General features: G+C 34.2%; 1 protein-coding gene across 5 annotated transcripts in view; it reads left to right on the top strand.

Annotated features, from left to right (window-relative positions):
• DIAPH2 (diaphanous related formin 2) overlaps positions 1 to 21,153 on the top strand; it is an 891,422-nt gene that overhangs the window by 286,445 nt on the left and 583,824 nt on the right. For all 5 annotated transcript variants that reach the window (XM_067724059.1, XM_067724058.1, XM_067724057.1 and 2 more), the window contains 2 exons: positions 2,198 to 2,509; positions 4,084 to 4,198. In XM_067724059.1, the coding sequence (XP_067580160.1) occupies positions 2,198 to 2,509; positions 4,084 to 4,198 (427 nt within the window). The remainder of the gene's footprint in view (positions 1 to 2,197; positions 2,510 to 4,083; positions 4,199 to 21,153) is intronic.

Here is a 21,153-nt window from a genome sequence, read left to right as displayed (position 1 = left end):
CCTATCATATTTGGTTGTGTGCCTGCTTTATCCCTTCCCCTGCAGCATAAACACTTTGAGGACAATGTCTTTACTTCCTGTGCTTACTCTTATTAAAGTTCCTACTGCACCTAGCACAGGGCCTTACCATTTAATTGTGTAGTTGCTTATTTATTATCAATGGATCTGGAAAAGTGCAGAGTCACACAGTACTTTCTAGTGCACCCCAAATTGTGTCAAATAGTAAATGGTCCATTTGCTGTATTCAATTCTCAATACTCTATTGTGGTCTCATTTAATTGTTCCATTCCTAATTGTTCATAGAAGGGAAGAAAAGGGCTGATATGATTTGATTTTAAGGCTGGTGGCATTTGAGACTTTTATTCAATTTGTAAAATATCTATTTAACTTGAGTAAAAAGTCCTATTTTAAAGTAATAGCATTTTTGTGGTTACACAAGTTTTATATCATAAACATGATCTCATAGTGGCAAAATTTTATGTTTACAAACAAGTATTACTTTCATTTTGCTGTCAATTAATACAAAATATGGGATACACATTTTACCTTTCAAATTATTAAACAAATCCATTTATATACAAAATTTATAGGGTAAATTACTAATTGACTGAACTTTTCAGAAAAATTATTTTAATTTTCCTCAGAATTTCTTTGCTATCTCCATCAAGATTGGAAAAATCAGACTGTTTTCTATAGTTTTGCTGCATTAAAAATAAAATAGAAAGAATTTGCATATTTTAATTCTATGCTTCTTCCTAATCTCAGGAGGGGATTGCATTCCAGGAGAGGATTGTCATTTAAGTGTATAAACACTTTAGTTGTATATATGTATATACACACATAAACATTCATATGTGTGAATAAAATATTTGTGGACAGTGTGCACTGAATATTAGGAGAAACATTTCTGTGATGCTGTTTACCTGTGACTGTTAATCTTTAACATTCTTATAAATGGGTCAGTCCTTTAAGTTGATTGTTTCAAAAATAAGCTTCCACTTATTTATTATGTAATGATAATTCTAAGTTTGTTTAGTTCAATTAAGTAGTCTGTGGAGGAAATTCTTATTAGTAAAGATTAGAAGAGTTTCTCCCCAAATAAAAATAACACTATACCAAGACATGTTAATAGTTTTAAACTTTTCATTCAGTTAGTCTAATGCTGTATCTCAATTACAGAAGATGCATGTTCATTTGTAGGACATTCCTTAGGAGTGTTTATAAATAACAAACTCACTTTTATATTCATTTTCATTTTGGAAAGTAAACCGTTGTCATCAGTAATGGTTTAAAGTAACAGGTCCAGATTAATAATCAAAAAGTGGACAATATGGAATGTAGTGATCTCCGTCAGCTGTCATCCATCATTATTAGAGAATGAGCTTGAAGTTCTTTTCTGATGGGAGAAATAAGTTATAATCTGCTCATACTGCAAGCTGTAATTAATTCCACTCAAGGCAACTGACACCCATTCGTTAGGAGCTAGTCTGTTGTAGTGGAAAGAGGACTGCCTTAGATATGAGAAGAACCACATGTAAATCTTAATCATATTTCAGACTGTGCGACCTTTGGTTAGTCATTGAACCTCTTTGCAGTTACAGCTTCCTCATCTATAAGTGGTGAGATAAAAATACCCAACCTACATTATAGGGTTATAATAAGGATGAAAAGAAATAATAGATGTAAAAACATTGATAAACCTGTATTATTATGCAATGGATGTTACTTAGCATTAATTCTTGGTATTAGAAGATAGCTAAGTTACTGGTGCTATGAGACAGCCTCTTTGTGTAAAGCTAATCGGCCCCAAGGAAGTTAAATCAGTTATTTTGTATTAATCATCCCGTATTCATACCAACTAGTCTTAACAGGCCCAAGCCATATACAGTACTTCTTCTTTGCATATACTTATAATGAAAGGTAAGTTTTCATTATTTTGGAGGAGTGTTTCACAAAATCTTTGAGCATGCCAACTTTCCTAGCCTTAGTATATGAGCAGAGTTACTCCTTATCCAGGGTTTAGAATGCTTATCAAAAATCTATGCAAGTCTTTTTCATGTATTCTTAAGCCCTTAGATGTTGCTAAATTAAATAAATTCTTAAACAACCCAACCACAAATGTCTACTGATAAGTTTTCTTTGCTACTATACTTTACTGTAAGCATTTAAATAAGCATTGGGTTATTTTATATTTCAGGGACATGGACTCTCAGGTTCATCAGGAATTCCAGGCCCTCCTCTACCTCCTCCATTGCCAGGTGCTGGGCCACCCCCGCCCCCACCTCCACCAGCGCCACCTCTACCCAGAGGAGGTCTCCCTCCTCCTCCACCTCCTTTACCTGGGGTACATGGAATAGCATCACCACTGCCTTTGTTTGGGGGACCTCCTCCACCACCTCCCCTTGGAGGAGTTCCTCCTCCTCCGGGACCACTTGATCTGCCATATGGAATGAAGCACAAAAAAATATATAAACCTGAGGTGTCCATGAAGAGGATCAATTGGTCAAAGGTAATACTATGACTATAGCTTTATGGCTTTGTCTAGTCATAGTTGCTCATTAATGTGTGAATGACGGTATTGCTACTTATAAGGATGATATAATAATTGAGAACATGACCACTGATTCTTTTGCTTTTGCTTGTGAGTTCACCGTCTTATGTTCATCTTTCATAGCTGGAGAATTGGAAACTCCACAGACAACTTGAAATTAACATAGAAGACAAAAGGAAAATCAAAGTGAAAGTGGTTTTAGAGAATAGTATATGAAAAATAATTTTGATTCTTTTACCAATGTTAACTTTAATTGCTATAACATTCTTAAATATAATCTTTGTATTAATGGGCCTTTTTATCTTAGTTATTTTTTTCTTAGAAAATTATTAGTTTTTTTTTTAGTTTTAAACTTTCAGATAGTGTGGAATCGCTGACAGTATTCAGTAGAGACATAAACTTTTTTTGTATGATGTGTGAAAGATTTTTCTTTGAATGTTATTTTGCTTTATTGTTATCAAATAACATGTCTTATAAAAAGCTTATTATCAAGATTGACACAGTCCGCATTCACTGGGAACTAATCTAATGAAAATACAATTACCCAGGCCACCATTTGGGGAAATATCTATTCCAAGAACATAGTTACAGTGATATCTGATAGTATCTACATATTAAATTGGTTTGACCAGAATAATGGTTAAATCATTTTTTAAATTAAGCATATACTTATGCTTTGCTCATAAGAGTAAATGAGGTATAAATGTTTTTGGAATGTAGTTATTTTTTGTTAGGCACAATCGACCAAACTATAGGACCTAGAAGCTGCTGGCCCAGTTATCTGTGTGTGTAAATGTAATGATATGTTAATTTAGCAATTAAGCATATAGTGTAATGGCACTTACATATCACAAAGCATCATGATATGTACTGGAAAATGCACAGTTCTAATATTGGGTTTCAGTGTAGTGGCTGAGAGCACAATTCTGTGGAGCTACACTGCCTGGGTGTGAAAGCCATCTTCGCCATTTACTAGCTTGGGCAGCCACTCAGACTTCCTGGGGCTTGGTTTCCTCATCTTTAACATGGAGATGATAACAGGTCCTACTTCAAAGGATTATTGTGAGGATTAGATGAGATGAGTTAATGTGTGAAATCACTTAAAAGAGTACCTGACACATTTTAGGAGGTATGTAAGTGTCAGCTATTATGGTTATTTTCTGTAACCATGGGGAATTTACTTTTCTGAATCTCAGTTTCCCCATTGTTAAAAATCCAGGAGCAAGAAGAAGGTATGTAAGTTGGGGGGAGGGATTTACTAAATTATTTTTAAGATTCCTTCCAGTAGAAGATTTTTTAAAATGTAATTTGCTACATAGCCTGCTGTTGTGTATTTTTCTGTAAACTAGTAGAAGTCTGTGACTTTCCCAATGAATGTTTACTTAAGAAGTGTTGTTTTGATAGATCCTAAAATTGATTTAGTAGGTAGATGAATGAAGGTAATATCATTCAACCCTGGTGAAAGTGAATTCTTTGAAAAATTAAATATGAAGTAATAATTTAAAAACTTATCTTTGTTATTTTTGTTTCAGATTGAACCCAAAGAATTGTCTGAGAACTGTTTCTGGTTGAAAGTTAAGGAGGAGAAGTTTGAAAATCCAGATCTCTTTGCAAAATTGGCACTGAATTTCGCTACCCAGATAAAAGGTATATTTTATTTTTTAATATAGAGTTCTTGTTCTGATATATTGAATTCAGTACTTTGCTAAAAAAATCTAGTAATATGTACATGTATAATTTTTTGGGCAGAGTCAAACATAATTAGATTGACATATTAACTGTATTTTACCTAGCAGCAAAAGAAGGATAGCTTTTTTCCTATTAAATTTATTTTGCATAAATGTTATTATTCACCTGAAAATATGGGTTTTATTTTTATTGTTTAATATGTAACTTATACTCCTCTATTGTAAAGTTGTCATTTTTACTGAGAAGCAGAGGGGATGAATCTGTTGATTCACCATGTAAGAGAAAATAATGTAATTTGAGTAAATTTGGTGCCATCGTGCTTATGTAGTCTTACATTTGTAGTAATCCATTTGGTTTTTTTTGGAAATTTGATAGTTCTTTTCTATAAGCAGATTGTCTGGAATAATATCAAAATCTGGTACCTAATAAGTATATTTTACAGATTTGATAATTGAGTGCCTTCTTTATGATTAGATCCTTAACCACTTATGAATTTCACACATAATTTTGGTACTATATAGGTAACTTCTCAATCTCATAATTAATCATTGTGGTTTGTGAATTTTTGGTATTTCATTTTAACATTACTATTTTACTAATTATCACAGAATTGATAGCTTACTTAAGCATAGGAGTTTTTTCAGCCTGAGTGAGTCTTTACAACTAAGAAATTGATATACTCCACACACCCATGCCCTTGGAATTAGCTCCTTTACCATTCATTTGTCTGATTTGTCACAACATGCCTTAGAATGTGAGAATGTGAATTTTGGAAGCTTCAGAGAGAGAGAGAGAGGGAGAGAGAGAGAGAGGTGAAAATTATTCCTTTTCAGCCCTTCTAGCTTATCTTGCGCACTGGAGGTACTTGTACTATATTTGTTGTTCCTTGTAGATTGAAGCTCACACACATACAGAAATCTGGGGTGATTAGAGTATTCTGAAGAGTTTTGACATTTAAGAAAATTCCTGCCATTAAAGTCTTTTGCTTCCCTTATTTGCTCTACTAGACTTCACATTTAAAGGATTCTTCAAGGACTCCAGACATTACTATATATTATAACCACTTTTTTTAAATTGAAAAAGTAAAACCTGCTTACACATCAAGGTATTAATAATAGTAATAAAAAGATGCGTGGTAAGCATATCCCTTCAATCGCAGACTTACAGCTTCTTCCCTAGAGAAACCACTCTTACTGATTTCCCACATTGCCTCCTAGAAATAGTCTATGCCTCTAGAAGCATATGTGTATATATCATTTTTTGTTTTTTACTTCTTTCTGTTTTCACTTTATATACTTGGATATTATTCCATAGTAGTTTATGTTTATCTACTTTGTTCTTTTTACACATTGAACGGAATTCTGTGGTATGAGCCTATCTGAATTTATTTAACCTGTCCCCTATTGATGGATATTTAGATTATTTCCAGTCTTTTGCTATTTCAAGCAATGCTGCGGCAAACGTGTACCTACATATACGTTTGTGCATATAGGATCTATATGTAGGATAAATTTTAGAAGTGAAATTCCTGGATAAAATGCTGTCTGCATTTATAATTTTGATAGATATTACCAAATTTCCTTCCAAAGAGTTTGTGTCCATTTATAGTGTTACATCTAAAATACATGTGAACATCTGTTTCCCGACAAACTTTGCCTATCTCAGAGGTGAAATGGTAAATCATCCATGTTATAATTTTTACTCCTTAAATTAGGAGTGAAGTTGAGTAGCTTTCCTTCTATTCAAAGGCAATTTTAACCTCTTTTTCTGTGAACAACTTCCTCCAGTTATTTGCACATTTCGTGTTGAGCATTTGTTCTTTTACTTATTGATGTATTTGTATTGAGTCCCATAAGAATTATAGGTTTCATAAAATTTCAGGGTCTGTCTGGACCTTAGAAGTGATTAAGCCAAACTCTATTTTACAAATGAAGAAAGTGGAATTTGAAACATGGAGGTTAGTATAAAATCCATTAGAGAGTTTCTCAAGGTAGTGTGGTATAGTGGGAAAAGCCCAGAGGAAATGAAGTCATACATTCTTGTATTTCAGCTGTGATACTAGTAACCTCTGCAACTGAATTTTCTCATCTATAAAATGAGAAAGACTAATGTTTAACTAGAAGTGTTAGAATTAAATAAAGTTATATATTTAAAGCACCCAGCATGGTACTTGATATAGCAGGCACTCACTAAATATCAATTCTCCTTTCCCTTTCATTTAACATGATGCTGTGTGTGTGTTTTGTTTTAGTTATTGACACTTATTACAACTGTTAATTCAGCAAGAGACTTCCATGCTCTTTTGAACAGCACTTGGCAAAGCTAGTCAGAGTAGAAACCATTCTTATTCTGGCTGCTAAAACATAATCAAAGCAAAATAAAACCAAAGTCATGTAAAGGCTCTCACGTACTCACTACTGAGAATTCTGCATTTCCATTCCTCTTAACTCTGATTCTCTGAATTTTCTATGTGATACTACTACCTCTTCTACTTTCCTAATTTTGAATATTTGAGTCCAAATTAGGTCAGGAGCACCTTTGAGTACCATTACTTTTACTAAAATTTATTTCTGAAGGGACATTTAAAGGAACAGTTAAGCATCATAGCATATTCCATAACATAGCCAAAACAAATTTGAATGATACAAACTTCCATTTGTTTTGATAAGTATTGATTGATCTTAACTCTAACAGCTGAAGTTCCTTGTCACTTGCAGTGCCTTGATTCATAATTTGGTCAATAGGTGGCAGGATCAGTAAGAAACCAGCTGGAGGCTCTGGCTCCAGGCAACTCAAACCACACTGCCCTGGCTTTCCTAGCTTCAGGGCACCACTTTTTTCCCTATTCTGCTGCTGTTTGCCGCTCACGCAGCTGTGTTCTGGAAGGAGCAACATACTCGTTTCTAAGACCTATTTCCAAAGCTCTTAGACCCAGTGTTCCAAAACCTCTGAGAATTTCCTCCTCCTGCAAGGGGTTTGGAAAGCTCGTGTCTCTCTTCTCGCTAAATGCATCGTGAAGCATTACTGGTCTGTGTTTCAAGAAAACGTTTCACTTAGGAGTTTATAGTTGCTTCAGATTGCTAAATAGAAAGAAGTTTTAAAATAGGCTAGTTGTGATACCTATAATATTTAAATGTGTAAATGTTTAATATGGGAAAGTACCATCAAATTATACTTTCTATTTGAATCACTTATTCTTGGAGTTGTAGAGAAAATTATTCTAAATTTCCTATAATAATCCAAAATATTTCTGTCTTAGGAGAGAATGGATCTCTCATTTCATTTAATTTGTATTTGTTGGGTACCCACTATGTGCAAGGTCTTATACTAAATAGGAGGGAGATAAATGAATAAGGTCTTGTCTTTGTACCAGGGAACTCATCTAGTCAGGGAGAAAGAAAGAGGTATACTCCACTTAGTCAATTTTTATTAAATGTTAGCCTAGATATTTTTAAGAAGCCAAAGGAGCACAAAAGGGAAACAGTTAATTTTGACTAGGGCAAATGGAGATCCCAGAGGCGGTATAATTTGTTCTGGGCCTTGAAATTTAAGCAAAATTTCAATAGGGGGAGAAGGAAAGAAGGCATTCTAGGCAGAGAACACCATTAGCAAAATATGGAGAGGGTGAAGTGCATGCTGTGTTGAAAGCACAGCCTGTTGGGCTGGGACTTGGAGTGAAGGTGGTGAGGTGAATTTCACACTGAGGAAATGGGGTTTTGTTCTTTAAGCCTAGGGGCCCAATAATTTGATGATTAGCCATTGAGCAGGCCTTTGGAGGATAGGTAATGGGAATTCACAGGTAGATGATGGACCATTGATTGTGAATCAATACCAGTAGGCTAGACAAGATGTGACGATATCCTGATCAGTGTGAGTTCTTAATCTCTACAGTTTCTTCTAGTTCCCAAATCCTGTGTCCTCATGCTTATAATATTTAGGGTCTTCTTACAAGCCATAATGATGCTGTATGACAAACTAGATCTCAAAATGCTCTCTGGATTAATGACAAAAAGTGTATATATTAGAGGCAGTTGGAAAAGACTTAGTATTGGGTTGGCCAAAAAGTTTGTTGTCCGTAAGATCTTACGGAAAACCCAAACACACCCGATACTTTGGACTGTGCATCATACATGTAACTGTTGGAATTTGCATATGTGTTCTAGTTTTATTATTCAAATTGATGATATTTGGGGACATATGAACAACAAAGCTATAATAATAATGTCATTTTCCTTAAAAATCTATAGTAATTATAGATTTATTGATATTATATAAGAATTAAAGTAATGATGGTTAATATTAACTAAACTTGAAATAAATAATAAAATATGTAGGTTATAACTGCTAATTCTAATTAGAATTTCTAGGGTTCTCTAGAGGCTTCAGGAAGAACAAAGATAGTGTGTGTACAAGTTGTAAGCAGTTTCTTTGGTTTTAATGTTACTTGGAGGAAATTTAAGAAATAAACATAGAAGGCTAATAAAGTTTAGCTTCTTCAATAATATATTTCTGTAGTGTAATTTAGCTTTAATAACAGAAAATTGAGGTGTTATAAATATTTCAAATGCATATAAAGATCATTTTGCAATGCTTGAAATATTGGGCTAGCTTCAAAATTATGGTGGAACTGAGTCTGAAGATATATTTATGTAAAAGCACTTTTCCTCTAGGATCATATTTTAAATTATGTTTCTTAGTCTTAGAATCAGCTGGTTGCTTTTGAAGATACCCACCCTTGTTTGGTTGCTTAACACAGTCTTATATATTTAGTAAATCAATGAAAAAAAACAAAAAAGTGTTAAAATCTAATTTATCTCTGTCTTTATAATATAGGAAATCTTGGAATTGACTTGAAAATAATGAGATGTCATTCTTAGCACACACTCCTTATAAATGGTGCTAAGGTGTCCTGAGAGACCTGGTGTCTTAACAAATAATTTGTCATCTTAATGACATAATATAAATGCTTCTTAGTGTAAGCATTAATATGTAAGGGAACAAACCGAGAAGGCTTTAATTTTTTCAGGCAGCCAGCTAAAAACCATATATAATTTCATCATTCTTATTATATCTAAATTCTTTGGATATATATATTATCACCTTATCAAAGATTTTTTCATTATGAACATTTTAAGTGTTTTAACTTAATGATGACTCATGTTTTCATTTCCAGTTGGCTTATGGAAGAGGAAACAAAGAATTCATGAGCCAGAGGTCCATGCCATTACTTAATTATAAGAGTCACTAATTGTAAAGAGAAATTGAGGCAGTGTATCTTCAGCCTTCTGAATGAGTAGACTTCAAAATAGCTTTCTTTACATATTGGTGATGCTATGGTGACTGTACTACTACCTACACCATCACTACTAATAACAATAATAATAGCAATCATAATAATAACAATAATAGCAGTAATAGCACATATATTAAGCATTTACTATGTCCCAAGAGCTGTGATAAGCATTTTAAATTCATATCTCATTTAGTCCTCACACCAGCCCTAGATAACCTATATTATTGTTTTATAGATGAGGAAACAGGCTATGGGAATTAAGAATTATGGCTTGTTTACGTAGCTAGTAAGTGGCAAAGCTGAGGTTGGAACCCAGGTTTGTTCTTAATCACTTCCCCATGTTGTAACAACGGCTTTTACGCCCTTAGTAATTTGTGCGTTTTGTTGCATAGTTAACTGATACCTTTTTTTTTTTTTGTGGTACGCGGGCCTCTCACTGTTGTGGCCTCTCCCATTGCGGAGCACAGGCTCCGGACGCGCAGGCTCAGCGGCCATGGCTCACGGGCCCAGCCGCTCCGCGGCATGTGGGATCTTCCTGGACCGGGGCACCAACCCGTGTCCCCTGCATCGGCAGGCGGACTCTCAACCACTGCGCCACCAGGGAAGCCCCAACTGATCCCTCTTTAAAGTTATAGTTTCACATATATTATCTTGTGAAATGTGTAATCCTATTATTCTGGCACTGAAGACAGTTCTTTAGAACTTAAACCAAAGCTAGGAAGTTGTATATTTGGAAGGGAATAAGGTTATTTTTTTTTATGACTAAAATTTTTAAGGCATTTTTTGAATGGAATCTATCAGTTGTAAAGCATTGCTATGACTTAAGGTCTGTCTCTTCTAATAATGAATGAAGGAATGTGGTCTTCATGTCATTAGGCATTTGGTAAGTATATATTAATATACATGGGGTACGTAAAGTAATGAAATCAGTTTTTCATGGGGCTCCTTTGAGGTTAGCTTTATAACATTATAGACACCTTGTTTTATTTTAATATGACACTTTTTAGCTATGAGTTAGTGAGACTGTCTCTCCCCATTTCAGTAATTTTTGCTTATATACATTGTATGGATTAGGCACAATAACAGGTGTTTAGTTGATAGCACTTACAATTCACACAGATGATCATTCTCATTTAGAATTATTGTTCTAGCTAAATTGGTTTTATTTTGGCAAATAGAAATTATTTACATTTGAAATCCTGTGGAATTTTTTCTCACAGCTATATAAAACTATAATGGGGTGTGTTTTGGTCTGATTGTATATTGATGGCAGTTATACCAGTTCCAGACTATATATTTTACGTGATATAAGAAGTAGGGGCAAGAGGTTTCTCTAATTTGTTTAAGAGAAATATATTTAATTTAGGGATGTGCAAATCTGGTAGCTTTTCTGAGGCATTATATATAAGTAATTCTTCGGCCAATTAGTCCTTGTTGGTAAGAGTAAATTTAATTCTTTATTTTTAATAGGTTATTCAGTAATATCTTGGTGTTATCTTCTTTTCACTAATTTTAAACTATGTTTTTTGGGATCATTATTATAATTTTCATTCATATCATTGGTTTTTGATTTGCTTAATGTTTTTATTTTTTCCAGTTTTATTGCAATATAATCGACATATAACATTGGGTAAGTTTAGGGTGTACCACATAATGATTTGATATATGTATATATTGCAAAATGATTACCACAATAAGTTTAGTTAACATCCCTCAACTCACATAGTTAGAAACTTTTTTTCCTTGTGATGGGAACTTTTAAGATTCACTCTTAGCAACTTTCAAATATACAATACAGTATATCGTTCACTATAGTCACCATGCTGTACATTACATCACCAAAACTTATTTTATAACTGGACATTTGTACCTTTTGTCCATCTTCACCCAATTCCCCTACCCCCTATCCCCTGCCTCTGGCAACCACAATACTCATCTCTGTTTCTATGAGCATATCATTATTTTAAAACAACGTTTAACATCTTGTAGGTGTGTTGATTGAGTGAGCTAAATTTTGTTATTTAGTGCCCTCCAGATACTGTACGGGAGATGACTCAAGAAATTAAAAATTATAACTTAAAAATATCAGTTCCATTTTAACACAGGTTCCTAGGAATACAGTTACACTTGAAAACAGCTTCACATTTTTGTGGAAGTTGGGAAGAATTTTAACTTTTTATTTTATTGTTGTGGATAATGTTAGTTGCCTATAGCTATTGATATATAACAAATTATCCCCAAATTTAGCAACTTAAATGAACACACATTTATTTTCTCACAGTTTCTGGGATCATGGCAGAGCTCAGCTGAGTCCTCTGTCTCAAGGTCTGTCACAAGGCTGCATGTGAGGTGTTGTCAGGGCATTCCGTTCCTCTAGGACTATTGGACTGAGGGCCGCCATTCGTCTTTGCTGGCTTTTATCCAGAGGCTGCCCTCAGTTCCTTGCCTCATGGGCCTCTCAGTAACGCAGCTGACAAAAGGCAGTTTGCTTCATCAAATTGTGCATACCCAGAAGAATTGAATAGAGAATAGAAGCAAAAGGGAAGTCACAGTCTTTGGTAGCCTGATTTCATCATTGGAAGCAATTAACTAGGTCCAGGCTTCACACATGGGGAGGAAATTTACTCAAGGGCATGAATACCAGGAGGCAGGAAGCATTTGGGAACCATTTCAGAAGCTGCCTACCATATGGATATATACAATTTGATTTCTCAGTAGTTACAAATGCTATGACATCTCTCTTCTTGATGACTTCAACAGAATCCTAAGTGGTCTCTCTGCCTTCAGTCCTCTTTCCTTGTGATCAGTTTTCTACAACCTAATCAGAATTGTCTTTCTAAAGTATAAATTATCATGGCACTCCTATGCTTGGAACATTTCACTGACTACCCATTGTCTCCTAGGGAACATCTAAACTCATGCATTTCAAGGTCATTTGCCTCTTCACTCCGCCTAAAACATACTCAGTCTGGACTCTTTTGTTCCTGGAACAGAGACACTTACAAGGCTTTGCAACTTCTCTCTGAACCTTCACCAATTCATTTAGCTTCTGTTTATATGACACTTCTGTCAGAATGCAGTCTTCATAATATATTATAATTGTCTTCATTCATTTGACTCCCCATCAGACACTGAACTTCTTGCAGGCAGGAAGAAGTGTTTCCGTTTTGTTTACTGTTTTTTCCCAGTATGTAGTATAGCTTCTGGCAAGTATAAGTGTGTTTGATGAACACACAAGAGAATTACAGTTATGTGTACTTAGTTTCATAGTACCAAGCAAATAAAGTATGGGTGCTAACCCAAAATTTAGGCATATAGTAAGAAGTGTGTGTGTATTTAATGATTCATTCGGTGATATATATAATAGAACCTGTTTTTTGAAAATCCTTCTTGTAACTCATTAGATACCAGCGATCTACATAATTGAATCTGGCTGTGGTAGTTTGTTAAAGTTATTTTGCCATTTAAGTTCCTATGATTTAGTAATTCACTTCATTTAGGGGTGTGTGTGTGTGTGTGTGTGTGTGTGTGTACTACCACAGATTTTTGTTGAAATTTTCAAAAATGAAAGCCAGGTTTTTTTCATAGAGGCCTGTGGTTGATTTAGTCAATAAATTTTTAAAATTTATGGTTGGCCCACTTAAACAGAAGTTTAGTGTGCTAAAGTGAATGTCTATTTCATGATTTGTTGTTTGATTCTAAGGAAACTACTTAGTTTCTTATTGTCTCTAAACAACTATAAAGTAGAATAATGATCAGTAAAATATAAAAACCATCAATCGGAGCCTTGTGAGAATGAGGATAAATACATATCACAGACTCAACAAAACTGACAATTTTAACAATTACAAATGTTAATATCTGTTGTGCACTTACTATATGCCAGATTCTTTGTTAAGTGTTTTCCGTGGATTATTTCATTTAATTTTTTCATCTATCCTATGCTGTAGGTACTATGATTGTAGCCATTTTACAGATGAACAAAGTGGAGGTAGAAATCAAGCTCAAGCAGGATGATTCCGCAGCCCATGTGCTTCACCACTTTGCTTTGCTTACTCTGTGGGCAAAGTCATGGAGATAGGGTGCATTAGAGGGAGACTGAATCCACAGCCTGTGCTTTTCAACACCACTGCATCTCTCTGTAGTATGATTGTGCCGATTAAAGCTCTATTATCAAAAACCTCAATTCAATATCCCCTTGTCTGTCCCACAGGACAAGGATAGACTATTTATGTGATCTTGCCCTTTTAAGTACTTTATTCTTGTGTACTTAATGCTACCTAGCCTATGTAGAGTATTAATGTATTTCTATTAATACGACCCAGTAAAATTATACTCATAAAGTGACAGAACTGAATGAATCAATTTACCCACTAAACAAACAAACAAAATGTACATATGGTGTGTTGAAAAACGTGTGTTGAAAAACATAGCTCCCAATATAAAACCAATCTAGAAAGAGTGACAATATATTGAAGTTCCTAGCCACTCTTGGCTAAGTTCTCCACATATGTGTGGTGTGCCTTTAGTTTATCCAGTGGCCCAGTACTAATATTAGTCTGATGTTTCCCTGCCTCCCCAGCACCATTACCTCATGCTCTTTGTCATGTGTTGACACTGGCCTAAGGATCATATTTTTAATTTAAATTAATTTTATAGGAGCCTAAGCAAACTATGTGATGCATTCAAATGGCAGATAAAACTCTTGTGAATTATCAGTGTTCCCTCCATGCTAATGGCTTACTGAGAGTTGACTGTGTCTGGCTTCATGTGATAAGAATAGACTGATAACACGCTCCTGGCAATGTGTGAGCAGTGTAGTTTCCTAGCATGTAATTGCTTTTAATAGAAGGCAGCAAAAGTAACTACTCTTTGACATGTGATGCTATTTGTAGTTGTCTTTGAAAAGAGAAGCTAGTGTGATTAGGTACCTTTTGTTCCATTAACAGCAATAATAAAGATGCCATCACTCCTCTCCTAGGTTTTACTTACTATTTGCTCTTTCAGTACCAATCAGATCACACTCTTGTTAATTATTGGCATTTCTATTCTATTTCACATGCTTTAGTTTTCTCAATGCTGACAATTTAAGTATTTTAATAATTTATTGTATTATCAAATGTTAATATATCTGTATGATGGATCAGAATATGGTTCTAAAATCCTTGTATCATAGTTTTATAGACATTCATTGTATAAATAATATCATTTGGCATTACACAGCTTCTTAATCCATTTTAGGGCATAAACTGAATACATATAAAGGTGAAATCATAGGAAATTAATTTCATAGATTTGAAGCAGGATTTGGGGACACATCTAGCCCTTTTAAAATTATTTCCAACGGAGATATAGTTTAGCTAAGGGATTCCTTTAAAATTTAAAATTCCTTAAACATTTAATTTTTTATCCTTTCCTGAGATGACTTCTAATTAGCCATAGTGTTTGTTAGGTTCACTTATATATAACCTATGAAAGCAGTGAGATTTTTCATATTATTTTCTGCTTGTTATTTGGTTTACTAATGTTGTCTGTCATCCATATAAAAAGATGATGCTAACTACCATAATTAATAGGGCATGATACTATTTTGATTTCCAGTGGTAAGAATGTTTTTAAACTGATCATTTCACCTATTTTTGCCTAATGTTTCTTATGACCAGTGATACTCATTTATGATGACAGTAGGTTAGGGGTAGAGTTTGTGCCCATGGTGCACAAACAAGGTAACTGACTCAGTAAGCCTTGAACTCATGATCTTGGTGTGTTATAACCAATTTAAACAATATGATGACAAAGATAACTGTCAACTATTTTAAACAGCTTTTTCTATAGTAGATATGAACTTGATAGCGTTTGCTTTCTGCAGTAGCAGTGCCTGACAACAGCTTCATACTGTAGGGTTCTTGAATTGTTTAATATTGAAGACTTACAAAAGTGCTTTTTAAATTTAGTACCTTACCAGATACCAGATAAGGATATAACCATATATTATTAATCTTGTAGAAAAAAGAGGCAAACCAATTAATTCTTAATTTTGCTATTTTCAGGGACATAACTGAATATATTTTAACTAACCTTTTTTTGAGAGAGATAGTAACTTGTACAAAGCCTTTTCATCATTATCCTAATATTATGGTATCATTTTCGCTTTGTTTCAGTGATAGTCTACATTTCTTCATATGTTCAGAGACATCGAGGCAATTATTTATTGTTATCAGCTATTATTATCAATCATTCTCTTAAATTTAATAATTTTTTCAAAATACCATTATCAGTTTCCTTGGTGGGCAGATTATATTTGTACCTTGACGTTTATGTATTGCATAATGTTTGCTTGGGAGTTATTACCAATAAATAAGTTTATTAATTTAGACCAGACCTTAGTTAGGATCTAATAAAGTGGTAGTCTTAAGAGTTTGCTCTGATTTTTATGAATATTACAAGTGACTACAAATGGCTAATCTTTTTTTTTTTATATATAATTTAGTATTTATGAGATGTATGTGATAGCTCTCAGTTATCTGCTTTAATAAAGTAGAATGAATGTGTGGAACTGTTGGGTTTATAATTGGAAGGTAAAGGCAATTAAATGTTTTTATAATGGTCTTTTTCTTGCATTTCAGTATCTTTAGCTCAGGCCTATTTGTGTTTTTTTGGATTAGGAGTAAGAAACAAAAGAAGCTGTGAAAACAACTGTCCTTTGGCAAGATCTACTAGGGCTTGTTTAAAGACTTTTCAAAGATAATTTTTAAACCCTTGTTAGCAGAGAGAAAAATGTGCTCTTGGCCTTTGGAAAACCCATATTGGTCCTGTCTCATACCTTAAGTTTCTTCTACAGTGCACATTATAGAAAACTGTATCTACTATTGAATTTCTTTATGGTCATGAGGATTACAATGGATTTGTCCTGTTTGGGGTGCTATTTTAAGTTGTAAGACTCTCTTTCTGTAGATTGTCTTAATTCCCCCATCTCCATTTTTTGTCTCTTGTAGCAACAGTGATATTGTTGGTAAGGGTCCAACAAACACCTCAGGATTGATATGGTTAGAATTGCAATAAATACATGTAAAACAAATTCATTCATGAACTGTGGTAGATTCAGTTTTGTCTGTGAGTGTTCTGTTGGCTGGTTACCAAGGGTACTCTGAATTTCTTAGCCACTCAGCAGTTGACAACCAGGAACATACATATGAACTAGAACTTCAGTGTTTATCTAATGGGAGAATATGGATATAGTGACAGAGAAGAGTTGATTCAAAAAGTGTTTGTTGTTACATACCATACATTCTTCTGAACTTTTTATATATATGAAATCATTTCATTAATCCTCAGGAAAGAAAACCTATGAGATGATGTTCTTATCTCCAGTTCTATAGATGAAATAACTGAGTCACAGGAAGATTAAGTGACTTGCCCAAAGGTGACAAGGGTAGAAGATAGCAAAGTTGAGTTTGAACCCAGTGCCCTTACTTATGCTACAAACTGCCAGGTTCCAGTTCATTTATGTAAGTGGTTCAGTCAGTCATATAACCGGTAATCTAGGTTCCTTTTATTCATTTATGAAGTATATATCATAGAAACCACATTACACTTCCACTGGCCCGATACATGCCTACGCAGGTCTGGGGTTTATCTGGAAGCCGGAATGGGTGTGACAGCAGGAAAGAGAGTTAGTCTGGTTCAGTGATAGACGCTAGCTGTGGGAGAATTTCCAGACTGTCCACATTTCTGAGTTGCTTCTGTGTCTGAACAATATTATTCATTCTTGGCATCTAAGTGTCCTTGTTTTAGAATCAAATCTTGAAATGTCATTTGCAACTTGATAAGGACATGAAAAGCTCTTAACAGCAGTTGCTGCTGTTGTTTTAAGCCCTCCAACTGTGTATTAATTCTTACCAAAAAGTCTTTCCTGCTGTAACTGCTCTGTAGGAAGGGTTTCAGAATTCCTTTATTAGGAATTACTCTAAAATGTTTTTCAAGTTTATTTCACTGTTCTCTTAAAAGTGAGACTTCTTAACAGATATTGCTATGTCTTATATTTGATATCGTATTTATATATTGATCATTATCCCCTACTATCTACCCTTACTAAAAATGAGGGGGTTAGAGTCTGTCAGTAATGTTCTCTCTTCCTGGAGGCCTCCAGTTCATCTGACTCCTAGAAATACTGTAATATAGGTACGTAAATTACATTTCACATGTATAAGGTAAATATTAATGCTTTCCTAATAGTCTTTTGAAGTTTGGGGTTTTGAGTTTCAAGGTCATTTCCAAATGTCTCCTAGGAGGTGACTGTGTGTAGCAGTTGCAGGCATAACATGTTTCTTTGACTGAAAGGAATCAATATTTCAACTTATCAACAAACATTTTTTATACTGTTTCAAATAGATTGCTTTAGCCAAGTTACTGAAAATGTGTAAACCATTTGAAAGATTGTGGAAAGTTTAATTTTACAACAGTTTTTGTCAAATTAGTTATTAAATTGAAATCATGCTATGTCATTTTTATTTTTTGTATGAAAAGCACCTGATCATTTATAAGAATCATCTATTGAATGCACATCAGTACTGGCTTGCTAAAATGTTTGGTGTTCAATGGGCATTCCCTTCAAATTTTCTGCACTTTCCAATTTTGAATTAAGGTCGGATTAGAGGGTTTACAGAAAATATTTGAAATTTGAATCAGCAAAAGAGGTTATATAAATGGTATTTGATATGTTAGTGATATTAATATGTGCATTTGTAACATATCAATAGTTACACATTATGAATAATGAAACCTATCAGTTTACCTAGAATAAGGTTGCTTTGAGAATTTCTGAACAAATTTTAGCCTGAACACTGCCATTAAGGAAATTTACCTTGGAACCAAGCAACTTCCCGTGCAGAAACTAACAGAGTTGCCAGGACATTGGAGTCTGTGGAATGGCTGCTTGTAGAACATCAGTATTTTACTTATCATATTAAAATTCATCATTGTGATCTTTGGAGAGAAAATGAAAGTATGTCCTACTTTATTATTTATATTATGTATATCTGAATAATAGAAATACAAAACTTAAGCAATTAATGTTTTTTAATTTAATTTAATTTTTTATACAGCAGGTTCTTATTAATTATGTATTTTACACATGTTTGTATATTTGTATATATGTCAATCCCAATCTCCCAATTCATCCCACACCCACAGCCCCACCCCACCCCCCTGCTGCTTTCCCCCCTTGGTGTCCATAGGCTTGTTCTCTACATCTGTGTATCTATTTCTACCTAAGCAATTAATATTTTAATAATGCCTTCACTCTTTAGGATGTGTGCCCTGAAATCTATAGAATTAAAGCAACCTATTTCCTTTACCATATAGAGGTGGGCAACTGGGGCACATATAATATTAGACAGCTCTTTGCCAGTCAGAATAGACAATATTTTGATGTACTAATAACTTTTAGTGAAGGCACCAGCTATGAGTTAAATATACCATCTAATAGGCTTAATATATTAATATGCTAACCACTGTACAGAATTTGCTGGCTGTGGACAATACATTTCCCAAGAGATATTCTCTGCTAATCTCCATTACTGAGCAGTGATTGAAGATTCTTTTTGAGACTAAATTTTAGTGAAAGATGAAATAGTTTTTTTATAAACCATGCATATAATAATGTGTCTAAATTCAGTATAACCAAACTTTGTAAAGTAGTCCTCTTTTCACCTATTTCCCTCAGACACGCACATCTCCCCTCTCCCAGTGGACCCAGATACCTGCATAATCAACATAGTGACAAATTTATGTTTCACAAATCTTGGATCCACTGATGCTTGGGAGCTATATTTCCGTGTGTAGGTATTAATAAGTAATGATGGCCTACATGGAGACTAATTTACTGTAGAAATGAGATAACAGCATTATTCTAGCAATTCCTCCAAGCTGCCATTGAGACTGCGTCTTCCTTGTCTTTTTTGCGCGTTCAACAAATATGTATTGAATTTCTATTATATGCTATACACTACTAGTTTTCTCAGAATGTTTATTGCTCCATTAGGCCTGTGACCCACAGAATGATAACTGAATCCAGTGGTGAAAAAGGATTTTGTTTGTCTTGTTTTGTCATGACAGAATCCCTGTATTTCTGCACGTGCGGCATTGCTTGCTTACTTAAAGTCAAGATAACTATTTCTACTACCTTCAAGAATTTCCTAGGGTCTAAATTATTTCATTGTTGTTGGTTAGACATGCTTAACCTGTTACATGTTAATTGAACCACTGTATTCAATGACAGACAGTATTTTCCAGAAAGTTTCTGCTTAGTTATTCTCATTGCCCTATTTTTATCTGAGTCCTCTCATTGCTTCCTAAAACACAATACGACCAAAAAGTTCCAGTGGACTTTGAGGTCAACCTATATTTTGAGGTTTGAAAATGGGAGTGAAAACGACAGCAGTTAGAATATGCAATAAGAGGAAAACTAAATTCATGATAAAAACTGTTAGGGGTGATATGATATGCTTGTCACCTCACTATGGCATTTGTTTTACAGAATTAATACAGTAATATGATTTTCTTTTTTTGAGGGAACTGCTTATATTTTCTCAGAAATGTATTTTTTTTATTTTCAAGAAGTATATAGTAAACAATCTTTCTAGAAATTCTGAGTCCCTTAATAGTTATCAGTAAGTTTATTTTTCTATACAGTCTTATATTAACAAATAAAATTATTGAGCACCTACTCTGTACCAAATGCTATCCTTGGGTGGGGGGGAGGGGATATAGCTGTAATTAAAGTAGATGTGATCTTGCTTGTCTTAGAACTTACAGTCTAACAGAAACAATATAATAATAAACATGTCATTAAATTAATATGAATTTCAGTTGGTGTTAGGTATCCTAAAGATGATATAATATAGTGATGTGATAGAGAATTCCCTAGGTGGACAATTAAGTGTGGCGGTTAATTAAGGGAAGTCATTTTAAAAGCATATAAATTGGGGAATTTAAGACACATATCTTCAGATGCAGAAGCCAACAGGATTTGTTGATGGGTTGGGTACCTGCGGGTAAGGAAAACACAAGGAATCTGATTACTCAGAGGTTGGGGGCTTGAGCCAAATAAAGTATTGTACAATAAATATCCTATTCTAGCCACACTAGAATCAGAAAAGGCTGAGAGGGATGGTGTTGACAGAAAAAGTGGTCAGAGGATTAAAACAATGTAATAATCAAGAGAAAACCATCTTTGGATATACTATGCTAGTATATCCAAAGATAGGAAATACAGTGCAGTTTGAATTAGTTCAGTGTTGATGCATGGAAATAAGATGTATCTCTTTGGCATTAACCTTTGCTTCAACTCTAGGGGTTTGTGCCTCTTTTGATTTGACTGTAAAGACAACCTTTACTTTTTCCTCTGTGTTTAACTATTGGTCAAATGAACATTGCACCTTTAAGTGTTTCTTTTGATTTACGCTAGGCTGAGGTCACATTGTGCACTAAGTATGAATTAATTACAAAATGAACAGTTTTGCTCTGGTGAAAAGAGAATTTTATTCTCATTCCAACTAAATCTGTGATCTAAGGAAGATCTTTACTTTCTTTGTGTGCCAGAGAGGCACCGAAAGTGTAC

Source organism: Pseudorca crassidens, chromosome X (genome assembly GCF_039906515.1).
Source record: "Pseudorca crassidens isolate mPseCra1 chromosome X, mPseCra1.hap1, whole genome shotgun sequence".
NCBI classification, from domain to species: domain Eukaryota; kingdom Metazoa; phylum Chordata; class Mammalia; order Artiodactyla; family Delphinidae; genus Pseudorca; species Pseudorca crassidens.
The sequence above is the reverse complement of the archived record's forward strand: the minus strand, read 5'-3'. Positions and strand labels throughout refer to the sequence as shown.